Source organism: Peromyscus leucopus, chromosome 1 (assembly GCF_004664715.2).
Source record: "Peromyscus leucopus breed LL Stock chromosome 1, UCI_PerLeu_2.1, whole genome shotgun sequence".
NCBI classification, from domain to species: Eukaryota; Metazoa; Chordata; class Mammalia; order Rodentia; family Cricetidae; genus Peromyscus; species Peromyscus leucopus.
In genome coordinates this window covers 162,079,310-162,099,692 of record NC_051063.1, presented here as the reverse complement: position 1 = coordinate 162,099,692, position 20,383 = coordinate 162,079,310, and the positions used below count along the sequence as shown (strand labels likewise).

At 49.6% G+C, this 20,383-nt stretch overlaps 1 protein-coding gene across 5 annotated transcripts; it reads left to right on the top strand.

Moving 5' to 3' along the window:
- The first annotated feature begins 647 nt into the window (after positions 1–647).
- Positions 648–20,383, top strand: Fam187b (family with sequence similarity 187 member B). 5 transcript variants are annotated; one of them, XM_037202305.1, is made up of 3 exons: positions 10,800–11,006; positions 11,100–11,544; positions 19,870–20,383. In XM_037202305.1, exons 1-3 carry the CDS (start codon positions 10,832–10,834, stop codon positions 20,240–20,242), a joined length of 993 nt encoding a protein of 330 aa, XP_037058200.1. In that variant the 5' UTR covers positions 10,800–10,831; the 3' UTR covers positions 20,243–20,383. The 5 variants fall into 5 exon arrangements, with proteins under 5 accessions (XP_028733550.1, XP_037058200.1, XP_037058201.1 ...); XM_028877717.2 differs by lacking the exons at positions 10,800–11,006; positions 11,100–11,544 and adding an exon at positions 648–1,537; XM_037202306.1 differs by having other exon boundaries at positions 10,800–11,245.

The following is a 20,383-nucleotide window of genomic DNA, read 5'->3' as shown; positions in this document are numbered from 1 at the left end:
AGGAAAGAAAGAATCTGTATTAGGTCAGAACCGCCCTGTTTTCACTCAACAGTTTACACCGTCGAAGTCTGAGAGCAGGTTTCAGCTTATCTCCCAGAGCAGGCTTACCCTCAGCTTCTCTCTCCCACTTTTTCCTCTTTGAATCATTTACTGTCATCTGATATTTTACAAGTCATATTTTCACCACTAATCTTGTCCTGTCCTAAAGACAATTTTGCTTAGTAACCATTCCACCCCACATTTCCCGGCCCTTCTGTAGTTCCGTGGGGCTACATGGCCAGTTGTAGTTCGTAGCATATAAGCAATGCATATAAACACTAAAGTCTTCAACACCATCAATATTAGCACCACCATCTGGGACCCAAACGTGGGAACTGTAGGGGGTGTTTGGATTCAAAGCACACCACTGTCTTCATGTACTGGACATGTAATGGTGAATAACTTGCCTTTTGAGTTCACTCTATCTACTTCCTGAGGATAACTTACACACACATATTTCATTCAGTTTTTGTTTTATATTCGTGTGTCTGCCTGGATGTATGTCTGTGTCCACAGGAGCCAGAAGAGGGCGTCAGATACTCTGTGATTGGAATCACAGACAGGTGTGGGCTGCCATGTAGGTGCTGGGAATCAATCCCAGGTCCTCTGGAAGAGCAGTCGGTGCTCTTTAACTGTTGAGCATCTCTCCAGCCCAAGTTGTATAAATCTGATGTGTGTTTCTGAAAACTTGCTGGACTGTGGTTCACGGGGCTAAACGTTCTATGGGTGATGTCACAGTACCCAAGAAGGTTCTAAAGTTCCCTCTGAGCTCTTACTCAGCCATGCTGGCCACTCTGTGGCTGGTTAGTCTTTCTCTTCCCATGCTGTGGGCCCAGAAACTAATCAACTGTCCCTACAAGAACGTGTGCCAGTACGCCCTGCTCTCGGGCAATGACGTGATCCTGGAGTGTAACCACCACAAAGCACTGTGGTATTTCCACTCATCTCTGGAGGACAAACTCTCCAAGCTCAACTCCATGCCTAATGTGAAGATACTGCCTGGGAGCAACCTGCTGCAGTTATCCAACCCTCAGCCCTCCCAGACGGGGCTCTACCGCTGCCTAGATGGTCACATGACCCGTGTGGTGGAATATGAGATTGACTTTCAGGATATAGCTCTGCTGCATATCACACACAAAGACCTGGGCCAAAAGCCCATGGGAAACGAGACCATGAACCTAGGAGGCGAGGTACTCGTTTTTACTCGCTGGGATCCTTGGCAAGATTGTAACTGTTGCGAAAAGCCTGGTGAGCGCAAACGTCTAGGCTACTGCTATGTGGAGGAGTCCCTAGGAAAATCCATGCCCTGCTGGCTCTACCTGAGAGGGGAGAAGGTGACCCACAGCCGCCTGCAGCCTGAACTCCAGCTACAAGCCTGCCAGGTGCCCTGCGACACCGCCACAGAAATCAACCAGCCGTACTTCGTCTTTGACACTCATCAGCTGGACAAAAACACCAACTATGAGTGGCTCAGCTGTCCTTTGGCTTCCATCTACAGGTAACCAGAACAGGGTCAACAGCCCTCTCTTGGGCCTCCATCCGTGCTGGTCTCTTGGGGCTTACAGCTGCTAGAGGTCTCCATCCAGTAGACAAACTCTTCCTCCACACCCAGAGGCCTTCACGGTCAGTGGGAGCCTAGAGTCACTGGTTTGCTTAGATATTTCCATACCAGAAATCTCCTCTGAGCTGGGATCTGGGCAAGAGAGGCGGAGGAAGGTGCTGACTGAGCAAAGACCTATTCCCTGCCCACACAGGCAACCTGGAGCCGCAGACTCAGGCCTAGGCTCATCTGAGTAAACATGGATGTGGGTCCTGTCTGCTGAAAATCCCTGATGAATATGGTTTGCCCCTCTCTCCTTGTACCAATGCCATATGTTTTAGACCTTTCTCTTTCTTTTTCTTTTTCTTTTTTTTTTAATTTTTTTAAGATTTATTTATTTATTAAGTGTACAGTGTTCTGTTTGCATGTACCCCTGCAGGCCAGAAGAGGGCACCAGATCTCGCTACAGATGATTGTGAGCCACCATGTGGTTGCTGGGAATTGAACTCAGGACCTCTGGAAGAGCAGTCAGTGCTCTTAACCTCTGAGCCATCTCTCCAGCCCCCTTCTTTTTCTTTTTTTGAGACAAGGTCTTACTGTACAGCCTGAACTTGCTTGTTTCTGGCTAGCCTGGAACTTGCTATAGACTCCGGCTGGCTTTAAACTCACAGGAGATCTCCCTGGCTCTGCCTCCTGAGTATAGGCATGAAAAGCATGCAGCACTGTGCCTGGAACACATTTGTTTCTTCCTCTGTCAATATTTTATGTAAGTAGGCGAAGGGTCATGATATGACGTAATAATTATCAGACAAAGAAATATCAACAGCTGTAGACTGCATGCAAAAACTATTGGTAAAAACATAGATTTAGCCGGGCTGTGGTGGCACATGCCTGTAATCCCAGCACTCAGGATGCAGAGGCAGGTGGATCTCTGTGAGTTCGAGGCCAGCCTGGGCTACAGAGCTAGTCCAGGACAGGCTCCAAAGCTACAGAGAAACCCTGTCTCGAAGAAAAAAAAAAAAAAAAAAAAAAAGCCATAGATTTATCAGGACAGCCAGAGCTATGTAGTGAGACCCTAGCTCAAAAAAATAAGCAAGTAAATAAAAGCCAAAAACAAACAGGCAAAACAAAACAAATAACCAAAATCATAGACTTAGAAAACTTTCTGGAAGAGAGTTTATCAGACGTTCCCTGGTGGCTGTCCTTGGTTATTACAGCCGAGGAGGATAGTGTGGTTCCTTTTAATTGCTTTTTTAAAAAATCCTTAAGACTCATATAGTTACTTTTTTATGTAAGATTTATTTTTATTTTATGTGTATGAGTGTTTTATGTGCATGTATTTATGTGCACTCCATGTGTGTAGTGCTCACAGAGGCCAATGGATTGCCTGGAACTGGAGATACAGAGGTGGTGGCCCTTCATGTGGGGCCTGGGAATTGAACTTGGGTCCTCTGGAAGAGCAGCTAATGTTTTTAATGACTCAGCTACTTCTCTATCCCTTAAATCAGTGGTTCTCAACCTTCCTAATGCTGCGACCCTTTAATACAATTCCTCATGTTGTGGTGACCCCAATCATAAAATTATTTTTGTTGCTACTTCATAACTGTAATTTTGCTACTGAGTGGTGTCTCAGTTCCTAAGACCATTAGAAATACATGTTTTCCTATGGTCATGACCCACAGGTTGAGAACCATGCCCTAAATGGTTCCTCTAAAATGAAAATGTTGACTTCAGGCATGTGAAGGTCATTGGCTTCCTGGGTCAGGTCTGTCGTTAATCTTGGTCTTTCCCAGTGGGTACTTATTTTGTGGCTTGCATTTTTTCCTCCTTTTCATTCTGTCAGACTGGTGGTTTAAAATGAGAAATTTGAGGGGGCGCTGGAGAGATGGATCAGAGGTTAAGAGCACTGACTGCTCTTCTAGAGAACCACATGGTGGCTCACAACCATCTTTAATGAGATCTGGTGCCCTCTTCTGGCATACAGGCATACATACGGGCAGAACACCGTATACATAATAAACAAACAAACAAATAAATAAATCTTAAAAAAAAAAAAAAAACACTTGATGGCCAGTTGGTGGCACCACTTGGACAAGTTCCAGGGAGGAGCAGCCTTGCTGGAGGAAGTCCATGATTGGACTGCTTTGGAATGGAGTTGAAAATCTGATCTCTCAGCTGATCTCCCACTGGCTTGCCCGCTGCTTGCTGTTAAGCCTCCCCTCCATGGCAGTCAGCCCTCTAGGACCCTCAGCCCAAATGCACTCTTCATTCTGTAAGTTGACTTGGTCACAATGTTTCATCACAGCAGCTTGATTCTGGGGGCCAGACCCACATTCGCTGTTGTGTTCCAGAGGGAGACAGTTGATTGTGGAAGACGTGGGAGCAGGCAGGGAAGGCATGGTAGCAGGAGCAGGGGGCTGGCTGGTCACACTGCATAGTGTGCGGGGGACAGTCCATCATGGAAGTGCAGATATGGTGTGGTTGGCTCCGTGGGGGCTGGATCTCCTCACCTCAGATCTTGGGACGAGAAGCAGAGAGCAGCTGGTTGTAACATATTGGAAGCACTTGTTGTGTCCTGGGCTTGTGTGTGTGTGTGTGTGTGTGTGTGTGTGTGTGTGTGTGTATACATAAATTTTATATTACTGAGTTAAGTTATTTAGTTGCAAATATAAAATTGTTCCTTTTTTCTTGTGATAGTGTTGTTGAATTTTTTTCTACAAATTTACCCATCAAAGTATCAAGAAGTTTTGGCTTTAGCCTCTTCCGGTGATTTGAATGAGAATGACCCCTATAGGCTCATAGATTTGAATGTTAGTTCACCAGGGAGTGGCACTATTTGAAAGGAGTGGGAAGTGTGACCTTGTTGGAGGAAGTGTGTCACTGGGGGGGGGGGGGCTCTGAGGTTCTCAAAAGCCCAAGCTAAGCCCAGAGTCAGTCTCTCTTCCTGCTGCCTGTGGATGCAGATGTAGGGCTCTCAGCTTCTTCTCCAGCACCATGCCTGCCTGCTGCCATGCTCCCTGCCATGATGACAATGCACTGAACCTCTGAACTGTGAGCCAGCCCCAGTGAAATGCCTTCCTTTCTAACAGTTGCCGTGGTCATGGCGTCTCTTCACAGCATAGAACACCAACTGAGACACCTGTGTACAGCTGTAGCATGTTTTCACTTTTTTTTTTTTTTTTTTTTTTTTGTGGCTAGCCCACTCAAGGCTTTGAGCATTCTAGAACACTCTACCACCAACCTATATCATTCCCAGCTCTTGGTCTTTTGAGGCAGGGTTTCATTAGGCCAGACTTGCCTTGAAGTCAGTGTCTCCCTACTTCTGCCTCCTAAGTACTGGGAATTATAGGCACACCCCGCCATGTTCAGTTCCATTCATTATCCTTTTGTGTCTACAGGAGCAGTTCTATTGTTTTAAGTCAATCCCAGCATTTGTGAGGCAGAAGCAGGGAGATCTCTGTGACTTTGAGGACAGCCTGGTCTACAAAGAGAGTCCAGGCCAGCTAGGGCTACACAGTGAGACCCTGTCTCAAAAAAACAAAAAACAAAATAAGATCTTCAAGATGGCTCGGTGTGTAAAAGTGCTTGCCACCAAACCCAATGACCTGAGTTTGGTCCCCAGAACACACGTGGTGGAGAAAGAGAATGGCTTGACACACTGTCACCATGCTACATGTGAGCATGTAACCATACTCCTGCTTGTGCAGGTACACCCAATGTTGTCTTAACAGTCTCCTCCCGGATCGACACATCCCACCCTGCAGGAAAGCTCCTTAAGCAGGAAGGCAAACAACTCAAAAGCTTCCAGAAGCCCCTGAAACAGACCAGATTCTCTAGGCCCCTCCCTGCCAGAGTTAGCAATAAAAGGTACAGAGAAGATTCTGAGACCACACCAGCTGCCTGGAAGAAGCAGAAGCGAGCTGGGCTGCCTGAAGAGGTACCGAGGCACGGGGAGAGGACACTCTCCAACCTGTTGCGCTGCCTGCAGGCTGTGCCGTGGGCCCCAGGTTCCAGCTGTGTGAGCTGTCACCTGTGCTGGGGGGGCCTGGGTGGTGCAGCCGTCTGTGAGTCATTTCTGCTCCGGTAAGCAGTCCCAATAAAACTCACTCATTCACCAAGTTGAACTTCGATGGTATCTGTACCTTGGACATGGACTCCCTATCTGGGATGAGTAGACGTGTGTGTGTGTGTGTGTGTGTGTGTGTGTGTGTGTGTGTGTGTGTGTGTATGTGTGTGTGTATGTGTGTGTGTGTATGTGTGTGTGTATGTGTGTGTATGTGTGTGTGAGTGTGTGTATGTGTGTGTGTGAGTGTGTGTGTGTGTGTGTGTGTGTGTGTGTGTGTGTGTGTAGCAACTCCCCAGGAAAAGTTTTGTCACTCAACACACACACACAAGTAAATAAATGTAATCAACAGCAGAAACTAAAGTAACCAAACCACACCCCCCCAAAAATCAGGTAGTTTTAAACAAAAATCTCCATAAAAGCTCAGTTCTGTGTGGACTAGCTGAGGACATTCAAATGGCCAAAGGCTGTTTCCTTTAGGAGCAATTACTCCATGTTCATCTATCAACTTTCTAAAATGTAACTGCCATGGCGGACAGGGATGGCAACGTGACCTTGTGTGATATGAAGGCGGCAGAAGCCTTGCTTCCTTATTAAGAGTGACGACTGCATTTGCTGGTCACCAAACATCTGTGCAGTGGGTGGACCATAGAAAATCACGCCTTGTCAGGTGTTTTGTGTGTGTGTGTATGGGGGGGGGGGTTGGCTGAAGAAAGAGGATCAGCCCAAGACGAATTTTAGGCTCTCTGACAGCAGGGAGAAAGTTCCTATGAACTGAACCCCGAACAGCTGCTCCACGGCTTACTTATTGATGGTTACACAAAAGTAGCTTTTCTGGGTAAAACAAATTCCTCATACCAAAGCTCCTGGTCTAATCTCCATGTTTTTCTGGGGGAAAACACCACACCTCTGCACTTTAGTCCTTCTTGTGTACTATTTGCAGTGCCCAATAATTCAAGATATCCAGGTGCCAGGATAGCCCTGTGACCAAAGCCACGCCAAGGCTGCACAGCTTCTTCAGAAAAACAATTCTACAGGTAACAGAATCAATCACTTTTTTCCACAGTGATTTCCTCCAGGTCCAATTACTTCTAGAAAACAACCATTCATTCTGATGTTTACCTGAGATACAGTGAAAAACAACTGTTTTGTTCTAATGTTTACTCTAGATACAATGACTCTACTAGATTTCCACCACAATGCCTGAATCACCTCAAGTTTCCTGTCTGAAAAAAGCACTTAGGGAAAGATTTGGGGCGGAAGGAACTGTGACCAATATGTATTAATTTAAGAGCAATTGAATTTTGCAGATCTTGAGGGAAGAGTTAGGGACCAATCTGTCCAAAGGTCCTGAAGCCAGAATGTCTCTGCTTGGCTGGAATGCTCCAGAAGACAGGACAGAAGTTATCATGAATGGGGTGGACAGAGAGGTATGGAAATCAGAACAAGGACCAGCAAGGATTTGGCCTATCCTCAGGGTTAAGAAGTGTGTCAGGGGCTGAAGAGGTGGCTCGGCAGTTAAAAGCAAATCCTGCGCCCTCTTCTGGCTTCCTTGGATTTAGGGCACCCCTGTGGTACATAGACACACATGCAGGTAAAACACCTATACACATAACATTAAAAGATTCTTTTTCAGGGATTGGGGCTGGAAAGATGGCTCAGTGGTTAACAGCACTGACTACAAAAATGCCCTCCCTCCCCTCAGCCTTGCCACCTGTGGCAGGTGAGAGAGCTGGCCTGCCCCTCACCAGCTGCAGCACACAGGAGAGCTGGCCCTGCCCCTCACCAGCTGCAGCACACAGCACACAGGAGAGCAGGTCCTGCCCCTCACCAGCTGCAGCACACAGGAGAACAGGCCCTGCCCCTCACCAGCTGCAGCACACAGCACACAGGAGAGCAGGCCCTGCCCCTCACCAGCTGCAGCACACAGCACACAGGAGAGCAGGCCCTGCACCTCACCAGCTGCAGCACACAGCACAGGGAGAGCAGGCCCTGCACCTCACCAGCTGCAGCACACAGCACAGGGAGAGCAGGCCCTGCCCCTCACCAGCTGCAGCACACAGCACACAGGAGAGCAGGCCCTGCCCCTCACCAGCTGCAGCACACAGCACACAGGAGAGCAGGCCCTGCCCCTCACCAGCTGCAGCACACAGCACACAGGAGAGCAGGCCCTGCCCCTCACCAGCTGCAGCACACAGCACAGGGAGAGCAGGCCCTGCACCTCACCAGCTGCAGCACACAGCACAGGGAGAGCAGGCCCTGCCCCTCACCAGCTGCAGCGCACAGCACACAGGAGAACAGGCCCTGCCCCTCACCAGCTGCAGCACACAGGAGAACAGGCCCTGCCCCTCACCAGCTGCAGCACACAGGAGAGCAGGCCCTGCCCCTCACCAGCTGCAGCACACAGGAGAACAGGCCCTGCCCCTCACCAGCTGCAGCACACAGCACACAGGGAGAGCTGGCCCTGCCCCTCACCAGCTGCAGCACACAGCACAGGGAGAGCAGGCCCTGCCCCTCACCAGCTGCAGCACACAGCACACAGGAGAACAGGCCCTGCCCCTCACCAGCTGCAGCACACAGCACACAGGAGAGCAGGCCCTGCACCTCACCAGCTGCAGCACACAGCACACAGGAGAACAGGCCCTGCCCCTCTCCTGGGCAGCGCACTAGAGCTGACCCTGTTGGCAGGGGCACAGGTGAACGGGCCTGTGCGCGTGAGAGCAGGAGGGCTGCCCCGCCCTCTCCCTCATACAACATGGGTGGAAAGGGTAAGGGACATATGCCCTTCCCCTCTCACCCCTTCCCACCTGTGACAGGCAGGGGAGCGGCCTCCGGGGCGTGAGAAGGGAAGAACTGGCCCCGCCCCTCACCAAGTGCAGCGATCTGGAGAGTGGGTCCTGTGCTTCACCACCGCCAAACAGGAGAGCTGGTCCTGGTGATGAGTGCGGTGAGCTGGACCCGAGGGTCTGGAGCAGGAGAGCTGGTCCTGGTGATGTGAGTGCGGTGAGCTGGACCCGAGGGTCTGAGAGCGGGAGAGCTGGTCCTGGTGATGTGAGTGCGGTGAGCTGGACCCGAGGGTCTGGAGCAGGAGAGCTGGCCAAGGTGATGTGAGTGCGGTGAGCTGGACCCGAGGGTCTGGAGCAGGAGAGCTGGTCCTGGTGATATGAGTGCAGTGAGCTGGACCCGAGGGTCTGAGAGCAGGAGAGCTGGTCCTGGTGATGAGTGCGGTGAGCTGGACCCGAGGGTCTGCAGCAGGAGAGCTGGTCCTGGTGATGAGTGCGGTGAGCTGGACCCGAGGGTCTGAGAGCAGGAGAGCTGGTCCTGGTGATAGGAGTGCCGTGAGCTGGACCCGAGGGTCTGAGAGCAGGAGAGCTGGTCCTTGTGATATGAGTGCGGTGAGCTGGACCCGAGGGTCTGGAGCAGGAGAGCTGGTCCTGGTGATGAGTGCGGTGAGCTGGACCCGAGGGTCTGAGATCAGGAGAGCTGGTCCTGGTGATGAGTGCGGTGAGCTGGACCCGAGGGTCTGAGAGCGGGAGAGCTGGTCCTGGTGATATGAGTGCGGTGAGCTGGACCCGAGGGTCTGAGAGCGGGAGAGCTGGTCCTGGTGATGAGTGCGGTGAGCTGGACCCGAGGGTCTGGAGCAGGAGAGCTGGTCCTGGTGATGAGTGCGGTGAGCTGGACCCGAGGGTGTGAGAGCGGGAGAGCTGGTCCTGGTGATATGAGTGCGGTGAGCTGGACCCGAGGGTCTGGAGCAGGAGAGCTGGGCCCTCTCCGGGCTCTCTGCTGCACAGGGTGAGCTGCAGGGGCAGTGCTGGAGAGCTCCCCCTGGTGGTAAAGATGAGGGAAAGTCGGCGGTCTCACTGACCCAGCTACTCTCCAGGCCCAGAACCACGACTGTGAGATACACCCCCCAACACCCACCTCATCTGTGAACTGCTGGAGCGTGAAGGGGCCAGACCTGCAGATCCAAAGCTCCAGGATCTCCATGACACAAGACAACAACAGGATATCCAAGAGGAGTCCCAGGGAGACCCAGTATCTATCATGTAGCCGAAGCCAGCGGCCTCGAACCAGACCAATGACTCATTGTGACGAACACTTGCAAGTAAAGATGTATGGACTAAAGGGTTTACCGTGTGGCTCACTGGGCCACACTACAGCTTCCACGCTGAGATTTTTGTTGTTGTTGTTGTTTTGGTTTGGTTTTTGGCTTTACTTTTAAATTTTGATTTTTGGGGGAGGTTGCAAAGGGCAGAAATGAGGGGACAGGGAGATGAATGGGATTGGGATGCACAATGTGAAATCCACAAAGAACAAAAAGTTAAGAGAGAGAGAGAGAGAGAGAGAGAGAGAGAGAGAGAGAGAGAGAGAGAGAGAGAGAGAGAGAGGAGAGAGAGAGGAGAGAAAGCACTGGCTGCTTTTCCAGAGGGTCTGAGCTCAATTCCCAGCACCCACATGGAGGCTCACAACTGTCTGTAACATAGTTCCAGGAAACCTGACACCTCTTCTGCTCTCCAGGATCCTGTACACACACACACACACACACACACACACACACACACACAGACACACGGACACAAAAACTCACAAACATACATACATAAACATGAAAATAAAATTATTTTTAAAAAGTAGAGCATGGAGCTGGGCGGTGGTGGTACACGCCTTTAATCCCAGCACTTAGGAGGCAGTCAGGTGGATCTCTGTGAGTTCAAGGCCAGCCTGGTCTCCAGAGTGAGATCTAGGACAGGCACCAAAACAACATGGAGAAACCCTGTCTCGAAAAACAACAACAACAAAAAAGTAAGAGTTTAATCCCATCATCAGGAGGTAGAGACAGGCAGATCTCTGTGAGTTCAAGGCCAGCCTGGGCTACATAGTTCCACGGAAGTCAGGGCTACACAGTGGGACAATGTGTTTGGGACATAGTCTACACATGCAGGAACAGTATGTTGAATGTTCACATGCGTGACACCAGTGCCACTGCCTGGGCTTGAAAATCCCCTCTTGGGAACGCAGATGACAGAGAAAGACCCTGACTAGACAAATTCCATCCCAACTTGTCACAAAGGGAGGTGGTGGCATATAGCCTCTTTGTTCACCCCCCTGCTCAACTGAGGCTTGAGTTCATGAATGACCTCACAATGTCCAGGCTGGTGGCCAGTGCTCAGCCACCTTCCCAGTCCACCATGCTTACCATCCTGTGGATACTGCTCAGCCTTGTGCTCCCCGGGTTGGGGCTCCACCTTCCTGTCAGCTGTCCCAGGGCCAAGGAATGTCAGCTGGCCCTCCTCTCCAACAACGATGTTCTCTTGGAATGTAGCATCTCCAAGGCGCACTGGTTCTTCTTTGGGCTGGACACAGGTGACAAGCCCATTAGCCTCTCCATTATTTCCAATACGAAGCAGAATCCAGACGGTAGTCTCCTTATCAAAAACCCATCACCCTTCAACACAGGCCTCTACAAATGCCGGGACAAGAATGGAAACCAAGTGACTGGGTATAAGATTGATTTCCAGGATATCAAAAGGCTGCATGTCACACACATAGACCTGGGTCAGAAGCCCCTGGCGAACGAGACACTGCACCTGGGCCACAGAGAGGTACTGTACACCCAGTGGGAACCTTGGCAGAAATGCAACAGCTGTAAGAGCCAGGGCGAGCGCAAACGCCTGGGTTACTGCTATGTTAAGGAGCCTCTGGAGGAGCCCATACCCTGTGGGTTCTACTTGGGAGAGACAAAGACATATTATGACCGAGTAAAGCCTGAGATGCAGGTGGAAAAGTGCCAGGAGAAGTGCCAAGGCCCTCTGACGGGTGGGGACTATGTCATCTTCGATAACTTCAGGCTCACGGAGTCAGATTCTACACAGCTCACCTGTCCCCTTGCGTCCATCTACAGGTGACGAGACCTTTCACCAGCTCTGCCCCTGGTCCCTTGTCCCAGGGTTCTTCACGGTCAATCTGTGCCGGGCTGGTAGGTGCGTCTTGGTAGGTCAGCCCCATTGGTAGTCATCAGGAGTCAGTGAGAGCATGGGAGGAAGCCAAGGATGCTGGAACACACCTCTCTGAAACATACAGCAAGAGTATGTGTACAAAGGTATACTGATTGTAGGGGAAGAGTTTTGTTAACCTCCTTAAGCGCTTCACACTCCTTAATTTCTCTATTGTTTGAAATGATAAGATTCTTCAAAGATTCAGGGGACCATGCTGCTCGCTGATTGCACGGCTTTAAAGACATCATTAAAGTTTTCTCTGGAATGTGAATCTGATCGATGCATGGCGTGGTGACCATTGGAAGAGCTGGCTCCCGTCGGCTTTCGCTCCTCATTGAGTTCTTCTGGTTAGGTCTGCTAAGTTGTGCCTTCCCTCTTAACTCTGGTAGTTTATTCACCCAGCTTGTTAGATTCACATAGAGGAATCTTCAGGATTAATGTGTTAAAATCATTTTTAATGCAGCATTACTCATGAGATAGTCCGTGGTTGTATGTAAAGTCACAGGGGGTGAGGAGAACATTTTGTGAGTGAAGATTGTGAATATTTTGAAGGCAATGTGAATGTTTTAAACTTGCTGTTTCCTCTTCTTTTTAATTATCTGCTATAACTATTAAGCTTTTTATTAAACCAAATAAAGTCATAGTACTCAACATGAAGAAAAGCAATCTCACAGTTCTATAAAATTATGTTAAAATATGCTCGAAATGACAAAGAAAAAATTTTTTTGTTTTGTTTTGTTTTTTTCCAGACAGGGTTTCTCTGTGTAGTTTTGGTACCTGTCCTGGATCTCTCTCTGTAGACCAGGCTGGCCTCGAACTCCCAGAGATCTGCCTGGCTCTGCCTCCCCAGTGCTGGGATTAAAGGCGTGTGCTGGTGACAAAGGAAAATTTTTTATTATTAATGTGCTTTTGTGATGTTTAAATATTCAGAATTAGTGGCAATACTTAAAGTGTGTGTGTGTGTGTGTGTGTGCTTTGTCAGAGTAGTGTTACAGCTAAAGGGCTGACCAAAAGGGATTGAAAGCTGAGTCAGGCATGGTGGTGCACACCTCTGATCCTGGCACTGGGGATGTCCATTCTGGCAGATCTCTCAGTTCGAGGCCATCCTGATCTACATGTCAAGTCCTAAGCCAGCTAGGGCTATACAGTGAGACCCTGTCTCAAAAAAGGAGGAGGAATTGAAAGCTACTTTAGACTGATAAAGGATACATGAAAGACTCAGCTGCTACCTTTATAGATGACTTCTTGTCTATCAGTATTCGAAGTTCCTTTGTATTTGAGAATGATCAGAAAGAGGCCCAAGTTCATGTAATTCCAGAAACCCCTTCTTTATTTTTTTAGAGATGTATTTTATTTTAGGTGTTGAGTGCTTTGCCTGCATCTGTGAATGTGCGCCATGTGGGTGCAGTGTGCCCTTGGGGCCAGAAGAGGGCATCAGCTGGTGCTTTCAACCACTGAGCCGTCTCGCCAGCCTGAACAAAACCATAATTAGATAGAGCCTAAAAGTACCCCGAGTCCAAGATGTACACCAGGTGTTTCTTACTTCTCCCTGACTTGGGTCTTTTGCCTCCAACCTTTTTATCACAGATTTGACTTTCATTCCTCGGGTATAGAGCAAAGGGCTGAGTGAGGGCATCATCACAGGGTAGAGCAGGAGGAAGGATGTCCCAAGACTCTCTGTGAACTTGTTTTGTGGTTGAGTGTAGACAGACATGCTATAGCCCCGGGGAATAAAACCACAGCCATCAGGTGAGATCACGAGTCTCAAAGGCTTTCCCCGTGTCTTCTGTGGGTCATTCTTCTCAGCACACCCTTAACAATGAAGACATAAGAGATCAAACCAAGTCCCAGGGGTGTGACCCACAGAAGACAGTAACCATGGAGAGTTCATTTTCTAGGAAGGTTGTGTCCACACAAGCAATTTTAATCAGGCTTCTTACACACAAAATCGTCCATCCTGGGATGGCTACAGAGAGGCAATTGGAAGATCAAGGTGGTCTGAACTGTAGACGCCACAAAACCACAGATCTGAGCCACTGCCAGAGGACCTCTTGGGTTCACGATGCCCCCATAATGCAGAGGTTGGGAAATAGCTTCAAAGCAGTCACAGTGTCAACAACACACATGCACACGCACACGCGCACACGCACACGCACACACATTCTGTGGAGCTCAGTCCTAAAGTCACGCATAAGCGCGGCTAATTTTCTTCTCCGGCCCCTTGAGATTCCGGAGCATCTGGAGGGAGGTGCTTGGAGTAAAATGGAGGTCCAGGAAGGAGAGATTGAAGGGGAAGAAAGACATGGGTGTATGGGGAGTGAGGTTTGGGAATAATGCGAGTATAATTGTTGTGTTCCCCATCAGTGTCAGAATGTAGATGACAGAAATGGTTGGAAGAATCATCTCTAGCTAGGTCAGAAGAGCCCATAAGATAAAACCTTTTGGGTTGCTGATAGTGATTCTTATCATTGTTTTTTGTTGACTTTAGCTTACAAGTCACAGCCTCTTATTGAGGGAAGTCAGGGCAGGAACCATGGAGGAAAGCTGCTTGCTGGCTCACGGGTCCATGCTCAGCTAGCTTTCTTATCCAGCCTAGGAGCACACACCTAGGGGATAGAGGACTAGACCCTCCTACATCACTCAAGACAATCCCCTACCGACACATCCGAGGGCCAATCTACTCTGGGCAGTCCCTCCCAGGTGATTCTAAGCTGTGTCAAATGGACAACTAAAGCTAACTAGGACAGGACTCCACTCTAGACTTGAGCTATTTGATTGATGCTTGAACTGATAAGATCAGAGAAGGCCGGGAAGGTGCCTCAGCCCCTAAGGAAGTATTCCGTGGAGACCTCCCACCTCCAACCTGGTTCTTGTCCTACCCTCCTCCAAGAATGGAGTGGACAGAGAGGGAAGGAGACATACCGGAGGAACTTGGTCAGTCTTAAAGGGAGAAAACAGTGTGGCAGTCTTGGCAGCAGCGGATGCTGAGAAACATTCTAGTGCTCAGCAGTTCACAGTTCGCAGGTTCAGAGCACGGAGTTGCTGGTCTCAGAAGCAGTGGGTCTTGGAGGATGGAAAGAAACGAAGGCACAAATTCATTTCTGTGGCACGACGGAGTCTGGGGGTCTTGGAGTCTGAGGCAGGGAACAGTCTCTCTGCCTGCAGTTGCTGCCGGAGTCCTGGAGTGAGCGCCCCGCCTCGTGTGCAGGGAGCCTCCCAAGAGGCTTGGAGAAAATCCTCCTCCTCCTCCTCCTCCGTTGACTCCTGCAGTCATTCTGTTCATGAAGTTTCAGGGAGTCTGATTTTTGTTGTTTTGTTTGCTTGGATTTTTTTTTTTTTAGGTTTGTCAAATATAGCCTTTATTATGCAGAAGCATGTTCCTCCCAGTCCTACCTTTTCTTTTCTTTTTTTTTAAAGAAATTTTGATCCCCCTCTTCCCTCTTCCCACCCCTCCAGCCTTCCCCCCATCAAACTACCCCCACTCCCTCCTCCAAGAAGGTAAGGCCTCTTATGGGGAGTCAGCAGAGCCTGGTACATTCAGGAGAGGCAGGTCCAAGCCCCTCCCCCTGCATCAAGGCTGTGCAAGGTGTCCCACCATCGGTAGTGGGCTCCACAAAGCCAGCTTATGAACCAAGGATGGATCCTGACACTACTTCCAGGGGGCCCCTTAAGCAGATCAAGCTACACAACTATCTCACTATGCAGAGGGCCTACCTAGTCCAGTCGTTTGGAGGCTCCACAGGTGTTGGTCTAAATTTCATGAGTGCCCATTGGTTTGGTTTGGTTGTCTCTGTATGTTTCCCCATCATGATCTTGATGCCTTTGTTCATAGAATCCCTCTTCTCTTTTCAACTGGACTCCTGGAGCTCAGCCTGGTGCTTGGCTGTGGATCTCTGTGTCTGCTTCCATCAGTTACTGGATGAAGGCTCTATGATGACAGGGTAGTCACCGATCTGGTTACTGGGATAAGCCAGTTCAGGCACCTCCTCCACTATTGCTAGTAGTCTAAGCTGGGGTCATCCTTGTAGATTCCTGGGAGCTTCTCTAGCACCCAGTTTCTCTCTATCCCCATGATGTCTTCCTCTATCATGGTATCTCTTTCATTGTTCTCCCACTCCATCCCTCTTCCAACTCCACCATACTGTCCCTTTATGTTCTCATCCTCCATCCCCTACCCTCCATTGCCCACCCCTTATCCCCAGTTTATTCATGGAGATCTCATCTATTTCCCCTTCCCAGGGTGATCCATGTGTTCTTCTTTGGGTCTTCTTTGTTAGCTAGCTTCTCTGGAGCTGTGAGTTGTAGTCTGGTTATCCTTTGCTTTACATCTAGTATTCACTTATGAGTGAGTACATACCATGTTTGCCTTTCCAAGTCTGGGTTACCTCACTCAGGATGGTATTTTCTAGTTCCATTTATTTGCCTGCAAATTTCATGATGTCATTGTTTTTTACTGCTGAGTAGTACTCCATTGTGTATATGTACCACATTTTCTTTACCCATTCTTCAGTTGAGGGGCATTTAGGTTGTTTCCAGGTTCTGGTTATTATGAATAATGCTGCTATGAACATAGTTGATCATGTGTCCTTATGGTATGATTGAGTATTCCTTGGGTATATGTCCAAGAGTGATATAGTTGGGTCTTGAGGAAGATTGATTCCCAATTTTCTGAGAAACCGTCATCTGATTTCCACAGTGGCTGTACAAGTTTGCACTCCCACCAGCAGTGGAGGAGTGTTCCCCTTGCTCCACTGTTTGAGTGTAGTCCTGGCTGTCTTGGAAGTTGCACTGTAGACCAGGCTGGCCTCGAACTCACAGAGATCCGCCTGCCTCTGCCTCCCAAGTGCTGGGATTAAAGGCTTGCACCAACACCACCTGGAGTCTGATTTTATAGAGGTGTCAGGGCACCAGCTGGGTCCTGATTGGCTGAGTATGCTTATGCAAATAAGGTGAAAATAGGACCAATCAGGGCAGAGGTATCAAACCTGGTTGGAGAAGGAAGAACACAGGGCCCAGTAAAAGTTCCTAAAGTTCCGAGTCAGGTCTGCTCTGGGCTTGGTCTCTACAGAGGTGGGGACAGTTGTCCACTCGACAGTGATGACACACACATGGGCTGCCTGCTCAGCCTCTGGCTGCAGTTAAGCTTGGGAGGGAGGTCTCTTAGCAGAGGTGATGTTTTTCTCCTGCCTCTGCCGCTGCTGCACTAACAGCGTGAGCAATCAGCACTCTCTGCCCGCTGCTTTGCCCTCAGGGCTCGAGCCTGCCTCGCTGTTGGAAGACTCCATACTGGGGGCCCACCTACCCATGACAGTAACATAACGGCTGGATTAGTGTGAGGACCTGAGATCAGATCCCCAACACCCACCAGGCATGACAGCGTGCACCTGCAACTCCAGCCCTGGAAGCTGGGAGGGCAGAAAAAGGGATCCTTGGAGCTCACTGGCTAGCCAGCCTAGCAGACTTGAGAGACCCTATCTCAAGAAATAAAGGCAGGGGAGCTGGAGAAGTGGCTCAGTGGTAAAGAGTGCTTACTGTTCTCTCAGAGGACCTGACCGAGTTTGATTCTTAGCAGCCATGTCTGGTGGCTCACAACTGCCTGTCACCCTAGCTCCAGAGGGACATGCTCTCTTGCACTGTGCATGCTGTGCATACACAGACATGCATGCACAGACACAGACACATACACATGATGGCTTAGCCGTTAAGAACAATTGCTGCTTTTGTGTAGGACCCAGGTTCAGTTCCCAGCACCCATATGGCTGCCCACAACTGTTTGTAACTCCAGTTCCAAAGGATCCAGTGATCTCTTCTAGCATCTGTGGACACCAGGCACACGTGGTGCACACACACAGATGGAGGTAAAACACTCATACACATAAAAAATAATAAATAAAGCCTTAAAAAATAAAGGTAGAGACATGGACCCCTGGCCTCCATGTGCACGTCTGTACATATATACATGTACATGCACTTCTGTACATACACGCATACATGCACACATACACGAACACACACATAACGGTTGGGTACAAATTAAATGAATGTGCTTTGCTTTATGAGATGAGCATGAGCTGTTGGAGGACAAAGTGAATTGTCACTTTAGATACGAACGGTCTCTCCCCCTTCCCAAGAGCTCAAGTGTTGAAGGCTTGCTCACCAGCTGACAGGGTTTCCGGAAGGGATTGGATCCTGAGATTAACTCCTCGACGGAGTCATAATTTAATGGCACTGTGGAGAGATGGTAGAAAAAGTGGGGTCTACCCTGAGGAAGGTCAGTGGGGTATGCCTGAGAAAGACAGACTTGTGTGTACCTCCTTCCCATTTCCGTTTCTTGGCTTTCATAATGTGAATAACCTCCTTGACTACCCACTCTGTCTGTCATGATATCCTGTCTTGCCTCAGGACCAAAGCAATGGATCTGGCCAATCTTGAGAAAACTCCAAAACCATGGGCCAAATGTTTCTCTCTTCCTTCATGTGTTTTTCCGATGTGTTGTCCCCTGATTAGAAATCTGACCAGCACAGGAGTTGTATTTACTCACAGCCTGAAGTACCACAGACTTGGGGTGGCTTAAGACAAAAGAATAGTGGCTGGAGGGATGGCTCAGTGGTTAAGAGCACTGGTTGCTCTTCCAGAGGTCCTGAATTCAATTCCCAGCACCCACATGGTGGCTCATGACCATCTATAATATGATCTGATACCCTCTTCTGGCCTGCAGTTATACATGCAGAGCACTCATACATAAAATATAAATAAATAAAAATAAAATAAAAAAAGACAATAGAACTGGCTGGATGTGGTAGTAATGCCTTTATCCCAGCACTGGGAGGCAGAGGCAGGTAGATCCCTATGAGTTCCAGGTTAGCCAAGGCTAGTGAGACCCATCTCAACAACAATAACAACAACAACAACAACAACAACAACAACAACAACAATTCTCCACTACTTTGGAGCCTGGAAGTCAGAAGCAAGCTGTCAGGAGGCTGCCTTTCCTCTCAGGTACTGGGTAACGTCCATCCCTGATTTTTCCAGCTTCTGTGGGAACCAGAGACCCTCTGACGTTCCCGGACTGGAAACTTCATTCCCCACCCCCACCTCCACCATTTCTTGGCCTTCATCCAGGGTATCTTTATCTGTCTTGGCTCCAAAAGGTCACCAGACACGTTGGACCTCAAGGCCACTCTACCCCAATATGATGTCATGGTAACACATTGACAATAAGCCAGTTTCCGAGTACGGGTTGCATTCCGAGATTCTGGGAAGTGCATAGATTTCAGGTGGACACTATCCAGCTTGAGACTAGCCTGGCCCCGTAGACTAATTGTGATGTCTGAGAGGGCTGCTGGTCACAGGATCTTGTCTGAAAAGTGTCATGTTCGACAGAGGCCCTGTAACAACACTATCTGCTCAGAATCCCCTCTGTCTTCTAGTCTCATTGGACATGAAAACCCGACTCACTCATTTGCTCAGTAACGTTGTAGGCACTCAGGAAACAGTGACGAACATAGCCTCCTCCTGCTTGCTCAGAAAAATTAACTATATTTTTATTTCAGGACAAATAAGACAACAGGACATTTTAAAATAATGAGTCCTCTTTTTGAGAGTGGGGCTTCTCTCTATGTAGCCCAGGCTAGCCTCAAACTTGCCATCCTCCTGCTTCAGCCTTCTGAGTGCTGGATCCCTGGTGTGTACCATCACATCTAGCTTGAAATGCAGTATTTTAAACATTGCTAAGGGCTGATGGCAGGTGTGTGTGTGGGGGGGATTAAAATCCTAAGTGGGGAACCAATCAGGGAGAGGCCCTTCTGAGAACTGGTCACTCTGGCCAAGACAGAAGGAGGTGAGACTGCCCTGTGCTTTGAACAAGTCTTCCAGGTGGAGGGCACAGCAGAGATGGAGGCGCTCAGGCAGCGGGGCTGAGAAAGCCTAACACACCCGTGTGGCTGGGCATTATAAGAGGAGGGGACCGTATTCCAAATTCTTCAAATTACCTCGAGGCAGGTGCCGCCACTATAGGCCCGTGGTCAGATGAGGAAATGGATACTCGAGTAGCTAGTGGCCTTGGCTCAGGCTACCCAGCCAGCCAGAGGTAGCGGTCTAGAAGCTTCCCAGGCCACACCTCCCAGCACCCCCCTGGTAACTTTTACAGTGCTCCGTGGAGCTGTGGTCTGCCTTCAGCGCCCCGTTCTCTCCAGGACCCCGAAGTCTGACCCTATGCTTCTCCCATGCAGGCCTGTGCGCTGGGAAGCCAACAGCATCGCCCTGACCTGGCGGGAGCAGCTCTTGGGCGAGGACCTCAGCAGCTTCATGGACCTGTACAGCGGTGGCCGGCAGCTGCAGATCTTCCAGCCAGCCGTTTACAGATGTTTTGTGCAGCAGGAACTGATAGCCCAGTTCAACCCCATAGCCTCCGTGGATCTGCTGGAGGCTGAGAGTCAATCCAAAGGCCCAGGGCAGCGGCAGTTCGGCAAGGCAGACCCCGTCCTCAGGGGCCTGCAGCTCGTCCTGCTGATGGTCTCTGTGCTGGTTGTGGGAGGGCTTCTCTGTAAGGTGGTCTTCCGTCCCATCCAAGGCAAGAAGAATCAGGTCCTCCTGGTGAAGTAAGCTGAGCCCTCTGGACCCAAGGCGACCTGTTCCCTCTCCACTGTCTCATCCTTAGCTCTAGCCATCCGTGGCAGCCTCACACTAGCCCCCGGAGGTGTGTGAGCCAACACAGACCTGGATTAAAATCTAATGGCCACGTCA